Source organism: Trichoplusia ni, chromosome 6, assembly GCF_003590095.1.
Source record: "Trichoplusia ni isolate ovarian cell line Hi5 chromosome 6, tn1, whole genome shotgun sequence".
Taxonomy (NCBI): domain Eukaryota; kingdom Metazoa; phylum Arthropoda; class Insecta; order Lepidoptera; family Noctuidae; genus Trichoplusia; species Trichoplusia ni.
The window spans coordinates 698,021-719,639 of record NC_039483.1 but is presented as its reverse complement, the minus strand read 5'-3'; the positions used below and the strand labels follow the sequence as shown (position 1 = coordinate 719,639).

Sequence of the window (21,619 nt, the reverse complement as noted above, 5' to 3'; positions counted from 1 at the left end):
TAACTATCGTTTAAATATTTATATATTTTAATGGGCTAACCATTAAAATATAGATAGATTTAGTGAAAAACTTGATAAATTATTGAATACGAAAACAAACACTGGAACACAATTATTACCAGTATACACAGAACTTTACGAGCTTATGTAACTACGACTATAAATAATACAACTTTTGATAGCAATGTTATCAACAAGTAATTATTTTTGACATTCTAACTGATAAATTGAGAACAAAATAATTATAATGTAAATATTATAATACTGCGAAATGTCATTTACGAAAATAGCCTTCGCGGGAATTTTAAAATAGTTAACATTGTAAAAAAATTGAGATAAAATTGCCAGATTTTAAAAGATGATTAAACGAAGAAGGATTGAGTTCTATAGGAACCAGAATTTTAATTGGTTCAAAATTGACATAAAAGCACACGATCTTTTCTAAAACAAAAAAATCGTAACAGCAACCAGAAAGTCTAAGCAAAACTTTAAACCCTTAACGTATTTTTTTCAAACTACTCAAGTGACAATGACATAATTGTTTCATTCAAAGGAATAAAAACTTCCCTTAATAAGTGACTTATTTCGGCTGTGGTTGTGAAGTTACTTCAAAATACCCTTTTAAGTAATCTGTGGGGTAGATGAGACCAACAAAGAACTTCAAAGAAGGCGCGAAGGCCGCGATCCGGCGCGCGCAAGCAAGTCGTAACAAGTTGCCGGCAATTCAAAAATGCGGCAGCAGTTTCTATACTATACTTATACTTTCTATTATTTTGTACTTTGTACAGCTTCTGTAGTGTTGAAATCATGAGCGAAAAGTATTGCATGGATTGAGTTAAAATGGAAAATCCGCTCTGTTTATCCTTTTATTTTGTCAATAAACAAAATCTAAGATCATTTGGAAATATAATAAAGTGGAATATTTTCAAAGAAGACAATAAAGACTGTTTCTATAAATTATTGGTCGAAGAAGATTTTTTGGTAAGCAACTTAACTACTCCGTTAAAAACTATTTTGACAAGTATAAAGGAAAATCTAAAGAGTAAAAGCAAACATGATTTTAAAAATTATTTTCCGAAGGATGGGAACTTATTTTTACACCCTGTGGACAAAGAAAGTTTGTTTAATAGTTGCTGGAAGGCGCTAAACGAAATAATCCCAAAAAAGTTCTTTGGAAATAATCAAAACAGTAAAATATTCAAAAGTTTGATCAAAATCGCGATCTACAGCATGAAGCGCCAGCATTTTTATTTAGAAAAAATATTTTTAAAGTGGAATTTCTCTGTATTACCCTGGAATAATCTATCAGAAGCAAGTTCTAAAAAAATCCTGTATAATATTGTAAAATGGGTTGTGAAATATTTATTGTCATCAATTATTGGTATAAACTTTTATGTGACAACTTGCAAGCTAGATGCTAATGAAAACAAGCTTTATTATTTTTGGAAGGACCACTGGCAGAGCTTTTATGACAAACAAATATCAAAAATGGTATTTACAAAGATCATACAGAAATATAGACCTTATTCCTTGGGCAAAAAGTCAAAAAGGAATCATAGTCTTATTGATAGAAAGAAATTGAAAATATTAGGAAAAGATATTCCTAAGCTGTATCTTACCTTGAAACCGAACAGTGATTGTAGACCAATAGTGTGTTACAAAAATGACATCCAAAACTCTTCAGAAAAATATAAAATTAAGGAGAGGTTAAAATTTCTAAGGTTGCTGAATGGTAAACCAATGGACAGGATTGAAATCCAGTACAATAATATGTATGCCAAGTGGTTAAAAGCCAATAAACCAAAGCTCTATTTCATAAAAACTGACCTCAGTAATGCCTTTGGTTCAATAAACAGAGACAAATTACTGAAAATATTATCAGAGAGGTACATAAACTATCAGAGGACTGAAAAGTGTGTTTATATGAAGAAAAAAATGGCCCAACAATTCAGAGATATCATAACCGAGCTTCGTAAACCACTCCTCATCCGTGCTGGTTCTACTGTGTATGAATGGAAAGAAGGTTTGGTTCAAGGATACAAGTACTCTCCAGCACTCTCTGAGTTGTACTACTCATATATGGATAAATTATATTTTTGTGAACACATGAAATTTACTGAAAATCAAGTAAAGCTGTTTATTAGAGTTGTTGATGACTATATGTATGTAACTGATTTACTAGAGGATGCTTTATCGTTTTTAAATGCATTGTCAAATTATAGAAATGTGAACTATGAAAAAACTGTGGTCAATTTTCAACATGAAAGTATTAAGTATAGTGAAGAAATATTTTTTCTTGGATATTGCTACAATACTTCTAATCTGCAAGTGAGCAGAGCTAGCAATATTTATTCTGGACAAATGTGTTACAAAATAGCATTTTCTAGCGGTATATCAAATTTATATAAGTTTATTGAAAGCCGTGTTGGACAATCTGGTATTCAAATTAATAGCCACATTTTTAATTTAAATTATAATAATGAGGAAATCATTTGGAGGCACATATTTAGTACTTTTTGTTTGTCAGCGAACAAATTTTGCACAATATTGGCTATATTATGCAGTGAACAAGAGATGATGAATTTTCTGCAACTGTACAAAAAGAGGGTATCAGTAAAATTGAGTAACTCTATGATAGATATGTTAATAAGGAATAAGCCAAAGGATTCGTATTTTATATATTGTATAAATCATTTTAGATATTTGTCATGGCAAGCTTTGCATCTTTGTGCTAAGTTTACACCTAAGTGTACTGGGCTGGTTCCGTCAATAAACAATTACTTAGCGAAAAGTAATTGTGTTTTTGGGAAGTGGCGAGAACATGCAAGACGAATAGATATAAATGGAGAATGTCTACGACCAGCTGTCAGAGAAATATGCAGAAGAACTGATCTGAGGAAGATATTTAAAGATTTCAATGAACTACCCAAAGGATTTGAATGTTATCACCACAAAAAACTTATGTAAATACAATAAAATACATTATTGTGTAAAAAATATTTAATTTCAAAATGTATATAAAATAATTTTACCTGGACGGATGATGTTACACTTAAAAATAAGAAGGCACACCTACACTGGATGTAAAATATGTAAATGCTATTTCTGTAAAGCTTTATAAAACAATAACTTATTCTAATGGACTCATGAATATAGCTGCTCAGATCTATTTAAGTCTCAAACAAAATACTGTCTTATAATATGTACCTAATGGCGCCGATTCTATTGTTTACAAATTAAACAAAAATCAAAGTATTGCTATTGCCTTTAAGCATAAAGTGAGTGTGAAAGATAACAACAGATATTGATAAAATTCAGAAACATTAGACATAAGTAAAAAAGTATATTCCTATTCTATTTGCCAGCTGCAATAAAATGTTTCTCAAATTGGGCGCCATTGGGAACTAGAATACCTAAATTATCTTAACAACGCTGCAACTAACAGGGCTATAGCTAATAAAAGTCCTAATACGCCGTTACTGTAAGCGTGTGACAAAAAGTCGGGGTCGGAGGCAACGTAGTACGATGCTTGTGGGGCATCGCAGGACACGATGCGTGCGGCTCTGATGAGCGCTGGACCAGCAATGATTTCTGCGGACCGCTTGCTGTGCTGCAGTGGCTTCAGCCGTACAGCCACATCACTGAATATGAGGTCGGAGTATGGCGGCTGAGAGTAGAACATGCTGAAGCTGAAAACAAAATCATAATAAACACATGCTTTTATGTGAGTTATAGAATTATTAAGTAAAATGAGTTCTTACCTGAATTCGTCAGTAGTGACGGCCCCATAGAACTGTTGTGCGTACACGATCAAGTTAGAGTAAGTATCCAATTCAGTATGGTTAGGCCTGCCCATTAGTACGGAGCCAGGCACTTTGCCTAAGTTGCAGTGTTTGTATTCATGCATTTTAGCACGAGTACCTGAAATAAATAAATATTTGCGGTAGAAGTAGAAGTTAGTTGATAAATTCAACTCACGATTAGCGTGTTTTACGATATTAATATAATAATATTCCACAACTTTCTCACAACGCCATCTAGTGCCAAACTCAAACTAAGCAAAGCTAGTCTTGATTGATAAACATACTTGACACGGAACAAATGATCGTGCACATCGCACAAACATTTGGATGGGAACGGAACCCACGACTTCCGGTATAGCAGGCAGCACAACTTACCAATAGACCAACAGGCCAGGCCTTATTATTACAAAAAAAAAAGATATGTATATAGGTGTGTGTATAGTTACCATCGGGACACAGCAGCTGCAGGTCGTCGGGCAGCAGGTCGCGGGCCCACCACTCGCGGCGGCGGCCGGCCGACACCTCTGCGGGCGCGGAGTGGCGCGCGAAGGCCACGTCGCCGCCGCCCTCCACCATGCAGCGGACCGCGCCCACGTGACCGAAGTAGTCCTCGCTGGCGTCGCGACGGCAACGTCTGGATCATAGAAAGTTACTTTAAATCTGTTCAAATCGGGAAATATGTGGGATACGAAAGAATAGTCGACAACCAAACGAGATATTATCGCGCTCCATCGCTATTCATTTCGAGTCGGTATCTTAATAGACACGGCTCGATGCGTGATCCTCGATATTGCGGTGTCGTCCGTGACATTTCCTTTTGGTATTGGTCTATGGTCAATGTCGTGGATTCACCACAACACGAAAATTCGTCTAAAATAGCGTAAAAGCGTCCGATTAAATCACTGTTAGTAGCAAGTACCTGGTAAGGAAAGCAGAGCTCGTCTAGAAGTAATGATGGACATCTCCTATTTGTTTCGCTTAAAATAGGGCACACGACAAGTTTCTCCTGAGCCCACGCGCAAAACAGTTCGTGTACTAGGCTTCTAGCACATAGACCATTTCTGACAATTGACTGGCGAAGTCATCATGATTACCTCTACAAAATAAAAACATGAGTATACCTGAAAGATGCCCCGTGACACAGATGACAGAGGTTGTCGTGTGGTACAGTCCCGCTGTCCACGTACTCCGAGCTGAGCGCGCCGGGCGCACACGACTTGGTGAAGTACTCGGCGGCCGCGTGGGCGCCGTCGCAACTGTACGATCTGGTGGACAGGAATGAATAGTATGAAGATTACGGACATAAACAGTTTGTTTATTGTTGTTGTTAAATATAAATTTATAACAGAAAATAATGTATTATTTAAAGTAATTTTTGTAGATCGCATCTCGGCATCTTCATCCTATTCTATCTTTGCCGTGTACGTGTGTGAAACGGCTGTGTTTGTGGTTCCTCAGCTTTAGATAAAACTGCAAAGTTATCCAGTATCTTAATGGATAATACTGTAATATGGAATTTTAAATATTTCTTAAATTAATTAAATAATTATTATTATTCCGATTAAAATAATTATCCCCTAGAAAGGGCCAATCTTTTTTGCGCTTCAAGAAAATTGTCGAATGTACGCTGAGTTGAGCATGTATATAAGCGGTATCTAAAACATAACCGGGATACGTTTTAACTCATTAATAGCATTACCTGATCCACCCGTTAGATATAAGGTACGCCAGTGGGAACACCCAGCCGGCTGCAGTGCCCAGTCCTGTATGACAGGTGTTTTTGCCGCGCAGGTACGTCAGGTCTGTGTCTGGATCTTGCTCCTTTGCTACGGCAACGGCGTAGTACCAGTTGTCGCCGCTTGTGTAGATCTGGCGTAGTAAAAATGTATAAGATCTGATTAGGCATACCTGATTTTTTAACGTGTATTTCCTATTATTGAGGATATATTATGAGAGTAGTTTTATGTACGATAGACAGTAGTAGGCACAACATAAATAGAATTTTTTTGGTTTATTTCAGATGGACTATTGCCTTGAGAGATTAGCTATGGTATATAAACTGTTAGCCTTTGTTGCTAACTGTGCGTCATGTTTTTAGCAGCATTATTACCCCTAATATTGGTGGTACCGTGATAGTACATCTCACAGAACGGGCAGTTCGCGAACCAGTAGGATTTGAGATTAGCACGTTCAATGTATCAACTTTTCAGCTTAATTACATTTATTTATTTAATTAAACTTTCATGTAAAATTGGTACATAAAGCGGACTTAGCGCTGCAAGGCATTATCTACCAGTCAACCTTTGGGTCAAATGGAGACACAGCTGGAATAGGTACAATTAAAAGTTGTACCTACATCTAACTATGGATATTTATGAATAATATACGAATATATATAAGATTACACCTATATATTTAAATAATACAGATTTACTTAGATAAAATAACATACATGAATAACATTAGTGAAGTGGTTCTGCGTACCTCCTGCATGAAGGGCACGAGGCGATGCCTGTGCGCGGCGTGCAGCATGTCGGCCGCGTCGAACAGCGCGAAGTCCGCCGCGCCCTCCGCGATGGCGCGCTCGCAGTGGCGCGCGCTGTGCCCGCGCCAGCACACCAGCGCCGGCGACAGGAACGCCGCCTTCAGCGCCACCTGCGAGTACACACAGGTTGAGACTTGGCGTTGGATAACTTTTACAAACAAGTACCAACAAGGTAGAATAAGAGTGCAACACGCCAAGGCGCGATAAGTCGCGGGTTCGATCCTCGAAAAGCGTTTGTATAAACTGCAAATGCTTATCTCTAGGCGTCTTGGTTTAAAAAAGAACAAAATAATGCACTATAAAATGAAAGAAAAAGTCATGAAAAAAAACAGCATGTAAGTTAATTTTCATTTTCCAACACCTGAGGTGTTGCTGTTGTGATGTTGATACAGCAGTGAGTAAAGCAAAAGTGTACAAGAACGATAGAACCTCGTCTAAATCAACCGATTCCATTGCACTTGTCACTTCTCACGTTATACTTGCCTTTATAAACACTTGACCCTAAAGTATTCAATGTGTGCTATCTATTATATGTAGCATGAAATTTCGCGACATGGAATTCTCAGACATCATTCGAAAACACAAAATCTTTATTTAACTACCGTAAAAAAACACAAAATATTTCAATTTTCCCAGATATATACACAGTTACATCTTACCCTCATTTTAACACACTTGTCCATCTCCGGGTCACTGGTAACACACAGCGTGGCTCTCTTGATGGGACAGTTCCTGATGGCCAGGACCGCCTTCTCCGCTTGCTCGCCAACAAACTTGTTGTTCAAGATGTGTTTTGCTGCCATTTCCTCTTCTTTAAGTATACGGAAGTTGACTGTTGCGTCCTGTTCGTATTAAAAATAGGAATTTATTTCTTCTTCATTTAAGTATTTTTTACAATAACAGTTTCGTGAAAACTAACTCATGGCGATATTATTACTCATTCCTATGAGATAACAAAAACTATACAGTGTAAAGTGAAAGAGTGGATGTTTATGACTCCACGAATGCATGAACTGTGTGGATGGAGCATACAGCAAGCAATGTAATTATGTCAAGATATCATAATTATTACTTTGTGTAACACACTAGCAGCTAACTGACTGTTGCGTGAGCATTAAATAACTTGAAGATGTCTTCATTGTCCAATCTGTTCTTGAAGCTGTTAATGATGGTTCCTATATACATAATATGTATGACCATACAGGGACGAGTTTAAATTATAATTTAACTTTTACATTGATTTTTACTAACTTGCAACAAAAGGTCAGTGGTCTCATTCGATCTGAAGAGTCGGAACAGGGCTTCAATGGGTTGTCCTGAAGAATCCGTACGCGATTTGAAAGGCGGCATAGTACTTGCCCTGTGTGAGTAAAGGTACATTATAATAAACATGGTATGGTATCCTATTTTTTAGATTCCTTATTACTTGTTTTTTTTTCCACATTTTTTCATATTTAACATCGAAAGGCAAACACTTTTTGTCTCAAAAAAATTCATGAAGTTTAGCTCAGTATTTTTAAAATTATTGAAGTCAATTGAAAGTTTGTGTAAAAGAAAATATTATCAAAAATGTCTACTTACTTGTTTCTGTCATCTTCTTCATCAAAGTTCTTATTCACATTATTATTAAACCTGTCTCTATTGAAAGTATCATATGAGTATCTATTGGCCTCAGTACTTGAGTATGGATTGAAAGGACCTCCTGTTTGGAAAGCTGAAGTCATGTTATAGTTTCTATTTAGAGGGTTAGGTTCACCATATAGTTGGTAGATCACTTGTATGAGCATTTGGTATCTGAAATAAAAGAAGAAAATTGAATGTATAACACATAGGTAGGGTTTTTTAAACTAAGTAGGACTTAGTAATGTATGCATGCTTTATTAGGAGCAGAATCATTTTAACGTCCTCTTAAATTGCCAAAAACTTCATAATTTAAACAAAATAAAAACAACACTTTTAACCAGCTGGGAAGTACAGAAAGCAACTGAAGTTTATCAAAACAATGAAATATAAACAATATAATATCAGTCCCAATAATCAATGATTTGAGTATTGGGACTGAGATAAAAAGTATTAATATTTACATTTTTTTAATAATTTGAACCAGCTCGTCCATTTCTATTACTGACTGTACAATACCGATACACTTTGGTAAAATAACTCTCCCTTCTCAAAACCTAGCTGAGTAAAAAGGAGGTTATACTTTATTCGCTACTTACTTCTTCCTCTGCTCCATGGTGACCGCGCTGCTGGTCACGATGGCGTCAGCGGGCACTCTGCCCCAGTTGCAGTTCTCCGCGTCCGTGACGGGGCGCCGCGACCCGTCGCGACAGATCAACTCGAACTGGTCTTCTGTTACTCCACCTGCGAATTTGTAAGAAAGTTAGTCAAACATTAGATTGGATTGAAGTCTGGTGAAGTAGTTGAAGCTAGTCCTCAGACCAATTGTACAGAAAAAATGCAATATTATCTTTTTATGAGTAGTTAAAGTTTATATTTATGTGATGATAAGAAATATGATTTAAAGCATTACATAGGGTCAATGTATTCCACTCAAAAAGTTAGTTATTAATTCTTTTGTTTCGTTGTTGGTGCATAATATATAATTAATTTTTATTGCTTCTGAAAATAAATTACTGAAACACTTAATGATCCTTATATGTTGGATTATTATATAATAAAAAAAAAAACATAATAAATAAATAAAAAATAAAAATATTTAGTATTTAACACATTTAAAAGGCCAGTCTTTTGTCAGTGTTAAAAATAATTTAGACGGCGCACGACTTGTAATTATATCATATCTTAGTGTACTTGAAAAGGAAAATACAACAAAGCACTTTCACTGTAGCGAAAAGACGCTAAAGAAAGCGACAATAGTTTACAACGAAAATGTTCATAATAGGTATAACTCTCGGGACAGGAAAATGATAATGACACTTTTAGTCAATGTTATTCTTGAATTCAGCCTCCAGACAATTTATTTAACAGTAAAAAACCAAAAAAGTTATATTTTGTCTAAATTAATAACTATCGTTGCAAGAACCTTACCAAGTATCTGATGAGACAGCAAGGCGTGTTGTATAGTGGTGTCGCGCACGAAGGCGATGTCGCCGGTGTTGTTCGCGATGAGACAACGCAACGCGCCTTCATAGCCCGCGTAAGGATCGGCTAGCGTGCAGCGAATACCAGCGCCGCCCGTACATAGCTTACATAGCCTGTTATGAAATAATATACATTATTTATTTTATTCTATGCATCATACACCTAAACATAATATCTTCTTAAAAAAACGCCGCAGTAATGAATTTGAATCCTAGTATTGTGGGAGCTTTCATAAATATTGAAAAAATTTGTCTCAAGATCATGTTGCAGTAAGTTACAATTTTTGCGAAAATATGGTTAGAAAAAAATGGCGAATTTACAGCTCAATTTCACTCAAAACCCTTCTGACACTAAGTTTAGTAAAATAAAATATTGCGAGAACTTAGAAAATAACAGTGAATTGCAGAGCTCAAACTAGGCTAGTTACATAGGATCATAAAACACTTACTTGTCAGAGTTATCACCAATTGGATTATACATATCCTTCAGAGAATTTGGGGCACAAGATTCGCCGAAAAACTCTATTGCTGATTTCACATGATTATTACAGTCCGTAATTTTTAATCCCCCTTCTTGCATTAACTGAAAAAAAGCAATATATTCTCTTTGTGTATCTTTCTTTTTGCTTTGTGTTAATTTACCGCTAGAGCTATGAACAGTGCAACAAGCATGATACTGTGATATTGTACCTAATAATTAAATTATTAACAATGAAAAAGTTGATAATTAAAATATTAAAAAAATACTTATGACCAACAAAAAAAATAAAAAGATTCTTCCATAGTTTATAAAATATAGTTTTTAGATTGCCAATGTTTCAAAGCTTTTCCCGACCTATGACGACACGGCGACGAGGCCAACATATTATTGAAACCACAAGTATAAAATAAGTTTCAATACTTCATATTTTTTATTTAGAGCAGATTACAGCAGATTACTTACAACATGTATGGGCATCACCCATCCAGCTAGAGCACCAACACCTGGGAAACAGGCCCTTGCCCCTCGTAATGCCGTAAGCCCTGATCCTGGCTGCACTGCAGGCAGGCCACCCTTGCGAACCACTGCTAGAGAGTATTGGTAAGGTTCCCCTCTACCATATAACTGTAAAAAAAAGGTTTTATACTGAGATTAAAAGTCATATTTTGTTTTAAGTAACTCACAATATGAAACTTTAGAAGATTCATTGTATCAAATTGGCTTATAATGATGATAATTTTGTTTAACATAAAAAACAGATTTTTGGCCCATAATTATTTAACTTGGGAATGAAATATTCACATCTTTTTTGTTTTATTCTTGGTAAACAGTCTATCATCATAATTTACCTCTTGCAATATTGGTACTAATGAGTGGTATCGGCCAGCAACATAGACTTCACCAGCATCTAAACCAAGCAGGGATGCCTCTCCTCGGTCCACCCATGTCATACATTCTTCTGTGTCAAAAGCCTGTAATAAAGTAAATTTTAAGAAACTTGAAAACTATCAAAATCAAGATGAAGATCTGCAGGTTTTGTCAACCTGTATGTCTTACTGTTGTAACCAAACTTGAAGGGATTCGAATGATACCTCAGATGGTTTCAGAACTGTATAGGTAATGTGCAACTAAACAGATTAAACTTAAAGTGTAGGCATCTTTTGTGAGGTACATTTAAAGTTACACTTTTAATTGACATGAACCTGTAAGTAAAGGAGTAAAGTAAAAAGTGTATGAAAACTCTTTTCTGTTGAATCACTTACCCTTTTACACTGCAGTTCAATAAAATCCTGTCCAAACAGTCCCTTGTCTTGGAGGACTGATTTCGCAAGCTTTTCACATTTTTCGTTTTCTAGTAATGAAGTCGTGCACCATGTTATAATGTCTTGCCCTTCTACTTTGGGCACTTTACCAATACCATTCAGTACATTATCGGCACCGTATACACTTGCCTTAGTTGCACCTGCAAATTATATTACGCGAAACACCAGAGGATGAGTTTTGACTGGACGTTAAACTAAGAACACTGTTCATTGCGTTATTTTATAACTTTAAAGTATACTTTTAGAGAAACAGAATTGTCAGAAGTATCTTAGCTTTAGATAATAGAAGTTTTTACTCATGCAATTTTGATATTTCTTATAGGTACAGGAATAAACACGCGAAACTTTTTAGAAGTTTCATTTATTAAAACTTACCGAACAGTACTAGTTGAAGGGCCAATATAATGCACTTATTCATATTTAGCTGCTTTTCTGCTAGATTGTATACATAAATTGTACTAAATCATGATAGTTTTTATAAAAACTAAGTTTTGGACACACCCCGCCCGCAAACAGTTTTGTTTGATTGTTGTAAGTTGACTGTTGTTAGTTTTTTTATGTGCAGGAAACGTAGCCTTTTGAGTTCATGTGTATTCAGATTTGTTGGTTGGTACCACAGCATATCAATATCTCTGGCCACAGAGTATTTATGTAAACTTTATTTACTGCAGCTGTCAATTTTGACATTTGGTAGTTGTTAATTTTGAGAAAAGTTTCGCGAAATTGGAGCAAATTTTCAATTTACTTTAATTAGTCTAGTGAGAAAAGTATGTCTGTTTTTAACCTAAATCTATGCTTTAAGGCATATTAAAAATATCTAAGTATGTATTGTTTGTGTACTAATTAACCAATGGTTTCTTCTTTGCAGGTTATAGTTATTTGTATTCAAAACAAATTGTATTGGAAGCACGTGTTTTAATTATTGCTATGGTTGTGTTCACGTGTGGTCATTGTGGGGAATCTGTACAAAAGCCCAAGGTTGAGAAACATTATTTAACGAAATGCAGAAATAGAAACCCTAATCTGTCATGCATGGACTGTTTTAAAGACTTTCTGTAAGTATACAATTATTTACCGGCAGATAAATTTATTTGTGTTTGATAAGAGTTGTAGTAACATCTGTTTTATAGGTTTATAACTTGTTGTTGTACTAGTTTAGCTAAAAATAGAACAATGTCAATGATATGACATGCTGTATACACTGCCAAATAGGAAATACAATAGAATTTACTACTCGAACAAGTCGAATGTATCAATATGTTAGCAATCACATAACTTAAATAAAATATGATATATACTAACTTCGTGTAACTATTTTGTTTACAGAAATCTGAATTGTTTAAAAAAAAAAGTTGTAGAAATTTTTAAAACTAATTAAGTATAACTCTTTGATTAAACTCTTTGTGTCCACAATGGGAACTTCTTAATTTATTAAAAAAAATACTTATGCTTAACATTCAGTTCCTTATCATATAGGGTTACATAGCTTAAAACGGAACCATATTACTTAGTCTTCTGTCTGTCAGTCTGTCTGTCCGTTCACCAATGATGTATTTTTGCTAATGGTATAACAAAAATACTAACAAGAAAGAACAAGGTTAAAGAACTGTTTCTGCAGTTAGAAAATTTTTGGTGAGTGGTGACAAATATATTTAAAGGTACCCTCAAATTTATTTGTTACCCAACCTGTTTTTTATTTTATAGCCTGTTTGTACAAAACTCCCTATTGGAACAAATCTGACTCGCACATAAGTAACCAGTTTTTAAATATATGATTTCAGGGGGCATGACTATGAGGCACACATTAAATGTGTAACTGAAGAGGAGCGCTATTCAGGAAAAGGATTTGTTTCCAAGGAGAAGAAGGGCGAGAAGAAACAAAATGCATGGGTGGAAATGTTACAAGGAGTCCTAGAAGAACAAAAAACTGCATCTAAAAATGTACTAAGGATCATTGAAACTATCAGCAAACACAACAACACACCTCGCAAGAAACCCAAATTCATCAACTTTGTCAAAAATGTATGTGGAAATAAAACAAATCCCAAAGACATTGATCAGGCTTGGGACCTGATATCTGTCAAACTTTCTGCCTTATCCAATGCTAATAATAGAAACCAAAATAAACCGAATGATGCACCTGCTACAGATAAATCAGAAGAAAATGGTGGTGATGATGAGCAGAAATCTGAGAAAGAGAATGGAGTACCAAACAATGAAGAAGAGCAGAATGGTGATGACAAACAACAGAATGGAGTTGATGATGAACAGCAAAATGGAGACACAGAACAAGTTGATAAGAAGAAATTGACCAAAAAGCAAAGAAAGGAAGAGAAAAAACACAAGAAATATGAAGCTGAACTCCAAAGTGCTGGAGTACCACATTCCGAAGATGTAGAGGAAGAGGAGACAGAAAACAAGAAAGGCAAGAAAAAGAAGACTAAATCTGAATCTGCCAATGGTGATGAAGATAACCAATCTGATGGTAAAAATAAGAACAAAAAACGCAAGAGACAAGACACTGTGAATAGTGTTAATGGACAACAGGAGGCTGCAGACATCACAGATGAGAACAAACCTATCGAGCCTGTAGCACCTGCTACTGGGAAGACACAGAAAAAGAAAATAAAGATGGACGAAGATGAAGAAGCAGACGAAAGCATCTGTCTCCATGACCAAAATGTCGCCAAAATCGGTGAATTAGCTGTAACTAGTGACAAGTTCAACTGGCATGCAGTTATCATATCCCTCTTAGAGAAAAAAGGTGAATTACCTTTCAAAAGATTGCAAAAGAAGGTTCTTGGAGAGTACAGTGAGGCGACTGGCCGAGACGTCGACGACCGAATCGCCGACAAGTTTATAAAAAAATTGAAGAGCGCGCCAAACGTCAGAGTTGATAAGAACAGAGTCCTCCTTATTGACTGAAAGATATTAATTTTATTTTGTACTCAACACCACACTTTGGGAGATATGTACAAGAATAATAAGTTTAAATATTGTTAAGATTTTGTGAGATTTGGTATTGATAAGACCTTCCAGTGAACAATATGCCTTAATTAATGCCATATATAGTTGCATAATAAAATTAGTTTATTGCCTGTTATTTGTTATAATTGAAACATTATATTGAAAAGGCATATCCAAATACAAAATGAATTGTTAGATGTAATGTGTTCCCCTTATCTTGCCAAAGTGTGGAGCCAAATTGATACCATTTTAAATTAGTTTTCTACTTGTGACTGTAGCTAGAGTCAAAATAACTGATATTTTATATACTTTAGTTTCAATATTATTCTGTATGAAGCAATAATAACGAATGTTCTTACTTTCAAATGTGGTTTTAATTTTGTCATTTCCCATTTATCCAAAATCGCGTTGATGGAATGTAATAAGGAATTTAGCGATATCTTCGGGAGGACCTATCATAGACTACAGAGGGCCCCTATTCTGCTATTTACAATGGCCTATGAATAAATGATAATAAGCTCAAAACGACACTTCACATTTATTTTCTTTATCATTTTTATTACAGTCATTGGAAATTTAGTATGGGACGGTACACTCAAGGTCAATACAATGAATTTTCAATTATTGTGTTGGCATAATGCTTAAGAGTAATTTCAAATTTAATCCAATTGCCATTCACCGGCCATTGTAAAATAGCAGAAACGGGGCATTGTACGAAAATGAACGTTTCAATATACGTTTCGTAATTTCAAATGTCATTTTTAATATTCGGTAGCACGTAACTATTTTCTGCATTTCAAGAAAGTTATTTCCTAAAATACTATTGAATCCATTAGACCGATTTCATATTTGCAAGTAGGTACTTAAGCTTAGGTAAAAAAATACTTACCTAGATACTTTAAATATTTTCTTACTTCGAACTACCCTATTCAGATTTCCTTGAACGGCTACAAAAGGAAAATAAATATTCACTAGGTACCGTCAAAGGGTTAGAAGTCAATAACTTCGCATTCACGAAGCTGTATGTACACAATGATAGGTTTCTATAGTATTTGGAGTGTTTATTAGCTTCAAAGAAAGCGCTTTAGGGGAACATCAAGGTGGCATTATAAGGCATCATTAATCATTCTTATTCAGCTAGCGGTCGCTAACATTATTTTCATGCTTTACATTCTTATAAAGAGTTTTTGTAGACGCCTACGCTAAATTTGCCGCCGACGTTATTAGAATTCTTTGTTAATACTTGCCTATAAAGGGAGGGTTAAGGGGTTTACAATATTTCTGTTATATAAATAGGTAGCAACTATAACTATATTATAGTAAAAAGTTTCGTAGTAGATACTTTTAGTAGTAAGCACTCCTATCTCCATTTACCTGTAAATACATAATAAAAGTCTATTTCCTTCTAATTTTTTAAGAAAAGTATTCAGTTCTGTTCTTTTGCAAGCAAAACTATTAGGTATAATTTCTCTTTTTGTTCTTAATCTATATCTAGTTGTGAGTAGCTATCGACTTATGAAAAAAAAGATATATTGAAAAGATGGGCCAACATACGACCATAACTTACACAATAGACAAACATTACATAGATAATAAATAACATAAGGCTTTCCATACACAAAATAGTAAATACCCATACACACGCCCACACAAGAATCCGTCGTTTCATCGCCACAATGGCTAAGCTTGCTGAACAGCGTTTGTTTAAGAACAAAGGCTGGTAACTCATGTTAAAAGATAATACTTTATTGTATAAATAAGCTTATCGCCCACCTACGCAACCTTCTTCGTCTTATTATTCGATGTTCCTTGCTGATCTTTACTTCTTACTGTGTTCTTACTCTCTTACTCTTATGGTGTTCTTAGCTATTTCATTACTGTATTATACTTAAAATTGCACAATAATTTCAATTCCCGTAGCAATCACTTAAAAAGTTATCACCGTATTCTTTCAGCTTCAGGTATATCTTATATTGATATTGTTAGATTATCAGGTAATTTACTTATTCTACATCAGCAAATAACTAATTTTTAATATAATACGTATAGTAAGACACAGTATCTAGTATTAAACCCAAAATCAAAATTACTGTCTACAGTTTTTTTTTATCCACAATTACGCAGTTTACATTTATAAAATTTCCGCCATTCAACACGATAAAATTTATATCTCGATATAAGAATTCAATGAAATTTCCATCAACGGAACGACAATGTGGTCGCCGAGATCTTTTGAATGCTCTCTCGATCCGATAAGTCCATTGCAATTGCGAATTAAAAAGAAAAGTGAAGCTACCACATCCCTCGTTCGCTACATTCTGCTTTACTTGGCAAATAGGAATAAAAACTTACCTAATACCTTTGCTTCTTTTTGTCGTGTCTGTGTTCATTTCACATTGAGCTTTATTAATCCTTTGTGCAATCGGGATTGTGTTTTGGTTTGTTTAAAAATCTCATGCATTATTATTTCGATCCGCAACTATGCATATTTAATTTGACAAGTCGATTTTTAGGTTAAAAAGTGGAAAAACGGAACGGTCTATCCGTCTCGTCATAAGTTAACAGTAAACATTGCAATATCGCAATACCTATAAAAGCACTGAGTTTGTTGAATATCTAGATTAAAATACAAGACTTGAATAATATTAAACAAAATGTGACGTGACAAAATATTGAGTCACACTAGAAAACCCTTTCAATCCACAGAATTTCCCACAATAAACACTGCACATGTCCACATTACAAAGCTAGACTTTATCCAAGGAGTTTATAAAAGAAAAGAACAATATATGTACTCTTTTATTAAACCTGTTGTAAGCTCTGTATTTTAATATGTCGCGTTGTATGTTGTTTATTGCTAGTTTCCTCACGAACAAAGGTTGGAGCGTCAATAGGAGTCATGTCACAGCGTGAGTTGTATTCATATGCGTAAAACTTTAGCACGAGGTTGTCATAGTAACGAGAAGAAAGATTAATAATGCTTATGCTACGAGATAAAGTAAGTTAGTTGGCGGTTTTGGATGTGCGATTATTGTAATATTATTTTTGTGACGTGTTTTTAATTATAGGCAGAAGTAGATAGTCCTATGGGTCTATCATGCTAAATGAGACTGGCTACCAAGACTTAAAGATTTTGGATGTGAGAGAAAAACCGTGTTGGTAAAGAAAACGGAAGTTCTCTTTCCTTTTCGTTACATTTCTAATTAGAGCTTATTTTTAAGTAATTTTACGTTACTCAAAGAATTATCTTAGTACGCTCTTTAACATCTCACGTACTTTTGTTATATAGTCATAATCCTAGAACGAGGTACTTCATAAGGTCTCTTATTAAAAGCGTTAATCACAGTGCGTGACATTTACAAGTCTGGCTTTGCTTCAGTGCGTGTCGAAGGCGAAAGGCAAAGCAATTTCTTTGTGATTCGGTTTATCCTTGCCTATTATGATGTTTTATGTACCCCCCGCAGTATATTTTGACAAGAAACATTCATAAAGCGACATGCCGTGCGTTTAATAGCTCGTTGTGCCATTGACGACGTAATATACGCAAGATTATAGTCATACACGCTTATATGCCGCTTGTATTTGTTATTAAGGATCATAAACATGGGTTATGTGGCAAAAATAACGAGAGAAATTCACTGTTCAAAATTACAAAAAGGTTTTATGGACATCCATACATGCTTACTAGAACGTTGGCGTCAACGCGTTTTGATCACACTTGTGAAAAACTTGAGTAGGTAAGTAGTACTGAATGCGCACTAACGAATGCCACAAGCAGACAAATATTTTGTTTGAAAACAATCATGATTTATTGAAACACACTACATCATGTAAATATATTTCTGGAAAGGTCAAATTTACGAATACCTAGTTTAATCTTATCACAGAGGATCATCAAAAATTACATTTTAAACCTTAATATTTTGCGTCATATGTTCCATAAAAATTTTCGCTCGACGTGCAGCTACCGCTACAAATTAGGTTACCTTCGGGTTATAAAAATAACAATAAAAAAAGTGGCGGCACCACAGCGCTTGTATTAAATCAATTATACGGTTGATCCGCATCGGGTTCAAACGGCAACGTTGCATGTAACACTTTGTAGCAGATTTTCCTAAACTAATCATGTTTTTAATAGTTATTACCTACAGCAAGTTTATCGGCTTGTTAATTATCTGTGGTAATTTATAGTCGCATTCAGGATAAACTAGACAACTATTTTAGAAGTAAGTCAGTCTTTTTGCAAATGAGAAATTCCTGTTACTTTTTGCTTAGTGAAATTAACTGAAGATCGTTTACTGGGCAAATTAATAAACTTTATACAGCTCGGGTATTTTTGGTTGCTATCCAAATGATTAAAAAGCACGACATATTAAATAGCCGCTCGGTCGCCTGCGAATAAAATAAAACGTAAAAATAAATTATTCAACATCATAATTAGACCCTTCGAACCTCAAATATACCGAAAATCTTTTGTTCAAAAATACCGGTGACGATAAAATCTTATAAAAACCGCTTCACGTTCCAAATTAGCCTAAGCATACAATGCTAATAAAGCTTTTAGGTAGTTCAAATATTGCTATGACGAAAATAAACTGCCTAAAGGTCACAAAAAAACTGGTAGTACAGTAGTACCGTGAAATAAAACAGTCCATGCCAAGTTACGTTTGGATAAAGTATACAATCATCAGCGCTGATTGAAAACTGTCCAATGTATGAAAAGGATAGGTTGTAGTCACAGAATGTCATTTCCATACATGTTGGCGTTTTCAATTAACGCGAACATCATCATCCTAGTCTTTTCTCAACTATGTTGTGGTCGGCTCCCAGTCTTACCGGAAACAGCTATGTGTTTTTCAAAGAGCGACTGCGTATCTGACCTCATCGTCACAGTTGCCTGTGCCCCTTAGTCAGACTGGTTGTCAGACTTTCTAGCTTCTAATTACTCGTAACGACTGTCAGTGATGTGTAAATCAGAGACGGGACCAGCAAAAACAGAAAGTCGTTATGACGAAAATGGTCACCCATCCTCTCACCGATCGTATCAAGCGTAGCTTACCCTGTGAACGACCAACTCTCTTCTGTTAACCCGAACGATTGTAGAAATGTCACTGGGCTGGGCTGTTTCTATTTCGGTTCGCACTAGTTATAAGGGTAAATCTCTTTGAATAGAGGTGGCACATGTGGCCCATAGAAGGTTTATTAGCTATTTACTTATGTATGATGATCCCAGCAGGCGCCTCGTGATACCCACGTTCCGTCGTTTTGTGTTCTGCCACCTTTATTGAGATAAATCGACTTTGAAATGAACGCACCCTTTTTGGTGCGTGCTTTTAGTTTAAAAATAGGATGAGATGCTGTAGGTAGAATAATACTGGTAGTTTGTAACGTTATATAAGGTTAGAGAAATCAATATTTTATAACACTGCTGCCACGTCAGTATGAAACAGAAAACATCTTACAGTATGAAATTGAATTCTATTTCCAATTTTATTGTTTGCGTTTTTATCTAATTTGTATGATGTAATGGTTGGACTGGATGTATCAGTTACAAGTAAACATTGATTTAAAAGCAAATGCATAAGTACGGTACACAGTAATACTGTACTAGATAAAACCGTTTTCAAAAATAAATATGTAATACTGGCGCCCAACGTGGGGCCATTGCCAATATGATGTCACAACTTACAATCAGTTAAATTTTTGCAATGAGCATTGAAACCATCAAAACTAATTAAAAAGAAACTTGAGATTCTAAGGTATCTATCATTCCCCCAATCAACATAAAATACGATTCTTCGTTTTATCGATACCTTTTTATCAAAATCCTTCTATTCTTGACGGTAACTTTTAATAGCACAAAACGCGTAAACAAGTAGGAAAAACACCGAACATTAATATCAGCATTTTTTATTGTGACCACACTACAAAAACAAACTGCTTCACTATAAATCCTACTATTTTTCATTGGACCCAATATAAAATTTGACTTTTATGGGTCAACCGGAGGTTCTAAATGCCCGCCGCGTAAAACACACCCTCCACTGTCGCCTAGAGACGTGACGCGGATTTATACCAGATTTTGTAGATATAGCTACCTAGTATTTATGTCATGTACTTACTCCGACCTTGATAAATAGGTAAGTGAAAAAGGATTTGTAGGCGCAAAGGTTTAGCTCACAAGTTAAGACTTGCCACTCTAAAATCCCGCTGACCATTTCTTAAAGAAAGATGAACTTACAAGAAGGAACATTTGACGAAGTAGAAAACATCAAGGAGTAAAAAGCCTTTTCGTACAAGTTTCGATACTGATGATTTAGTCAAACACAGTACAAAGGTTGTCCCAAGTCAAGTCCAAACTATTCATAAATAACGTAGAACGATATTTTTTCATGTAGCAGTTTGTATTTCAAGTTCTAACCCTCTTACAAACGATGAAGAATTTAAACTCTAATAGGAACAGTATTAAAAATATCACAGAAACTCTTAACAGTTACAGCTTAATGTAGAAGCAAATATAAACACATCCATACAGGGAGCATAAACAAAGCTCAACGAACTAAAAATAAATCGATTAAACCGCAATCGATTATTCATCACCAAAACTTCGTATCGATCGTCGTTTACGAAACTTTACGGCACAACACTGGCAAGCCTATTGATTAATTAAGCAATACGTCAAGCCCGCCTCGTAATAAAGTTGCTGTGTTAAATAAATCGTCTCGAAGCTCCGAAATATATTTTTTTTCCCGAAGTTAAGAAAATCCGGTTAAAACTGGCATTCGGTAATCCGATTTATGTTGTAACCACTCGCGTGGGTAATCCACGCAGGTAGGTGGATGGGATTGACAACTTTGACTCTGCCTTCGTAAATATTATTTGGTGTCGGAAAATTACGTTAGTTTTGCTCGTTTTTAACGGATTTGTGATTTTTGTCACTTTAGTATAGGTTGTACTTATCAAGTTAGTGACTTAGTGCTGTGGCTTAGTTTTTCAGTCTCTTTTTAGGGAATTTTTCGGGAAAAACCACGAAATTTAATTTAAGCAATAATCTTGGAGTCGGTATGTAGATATCTACGCTCTTTGGGGACCCAAATAAATGCAATGTTTAACATTTTTATTAAAACAAAGGTGAACTGAACATCAAAGCTAGGCCGAGCAAGGAAAATCTTTTCAAAAGATTATTACCTACAAGAATTATTCATGAACCCACAACGGAACAAATATTATTTTTGAAGAGTTCCGAATTTTTGTCTTTTTGTGAAGTATTTTTGAGACTAAACCGCAATTTTGTTGAAAATGCATATTTGACAGCTTTCTTTTCAAAAAGGTTAAATCTTTGACTACCACTTGACTATACAAAAGAAAAAAAGACTCATTATATACCTTCATGTTAT

At 35.1% G+C, this 21,619-nt stretch overlaps 3 protein-coding genes across 3 annotated transcripts; 2 read left to right on the top strand and 1 right to left on the bottom strand.

The window, feature by feature from the left end:
- Positions 1–45: 45 nt before the first annotated feature.
- Positions 46–3,137, top strand: LOC113495296 (telomerase reverse transcriptase-like). The gene has a single exon (XM_026873965.1). It carries the CDS (start codon positions 841–843, stop codon positions 2,965–2,967), a length of 2,127 nt encoding a protein of 708 aa, XP_026729766.1. The 5' UTR covers positions 46–840; the 3' UTR covers positions 2,968–3,137.
- A 129-nt stretch (positions 3,138–3,266) lies between these two features.
- LOC113495295 (melanotransferrin) lies at positions 3,267–11,844 on the bottom strand. Its single transcript, XM_026873964.1, has 16 exons — positions 11,631–11,844; positions 11,196–11,395; positions 10,782–10,904; positions 10,396–10,557; positions 9,902–10,035; positions 9,400–9,566; positions 8,568–8,712; positions 7,930–8,142; positions 7,600–7,708; positions 7,008–7,190; positions 6,288–6,458; positions 5,503–5,672; positions 4,925–5,068; positions 4,250–4,437; positions 3,762–3,921; positions 3,267–3,689 (listed from the first exon to the last, which is right to left on the bottom strand). The coding sequence occupies exons 1-16, from the start codon at positions 11,671–11,673 to the stop codon at positions 3,419–3,421; spliced, it is 2,583 nt and encodes an 860-aa protein (XP_026729765.1). The 5' UTR covers positions 11,674–11,844; the 3' UTR covers positions 3,267–3,418.
- An 86-nt stretch (positions 11,845–11,930) lies between these two features.
- Positions 11,931–14,588, top strand: LOC113495297 (cell growth-regulating nucleolar protein). Its single transcript, XM_026873967.1, has 3 exons — positions 11,931–12,022; positions 12,124–12,310; positions 13,037–14,588. Exons 2-3 carry the CDS (start codon positions 12,183–12,185, stop codon positions 14,178–14,180), a joined length of 1,272 nt encoding a protein of 423 aa, XP_026729768.1. The 5' UTR covers positions 11,931–12,022; positions 12,124–12,182; the 3' UTR covers positions 14,181–14,588.
- The last annotated feature ends 7,031 nt before the right edge of the window (positions 14,589–21,619 follow it).

Excerpts from the sequence above, each read along its gene's own strand:
- LOC113495296 (XM_026873965.1), top strand. The coding sequence starts at position 841 with ATGGAAAATCCGCTCTGTTTATCCTTTTATTTTGTCAATAAACAAAAT.
- LOC113495295 (XM_026873964.1), bottom strand. The coding sequence starts at position 11,673 with ATGAATAAGTGCATTATATTGGCCCTTCAACTAGTACTGTTCG. Across the intron at positions 11,396-11,630 it reads CCTTCAACTAGTACTGTTCG|GTGCAACTAAGGCAAGTGTA; the intron begins GTAAGTTTTAAT and ends TATAATTTGCAG. Across the intron at positions 5,069-5,502 it reads ATATCTAACGGGTGGATCAG|ATCGTACAGTTGCGACGGCG; the intron begins GTAATGCTATTA and ends CCTGTCCACCAG.
- LOC113495297 (XM_026873967.1), top strand. The coding sequence starts at position 12,183 with ATGGTTGTGTTCACGTGTGGTCATTGTGGGGAATCTGTACAAAAGCCC. Across the intron at positions 12,311-13,036 it reads GACTGTTTTAAAGACTTTCT|GGGGCATGACTATGAGGCAC; the intron begins GTAAGTATACAA and ends ATATGATTTCAG.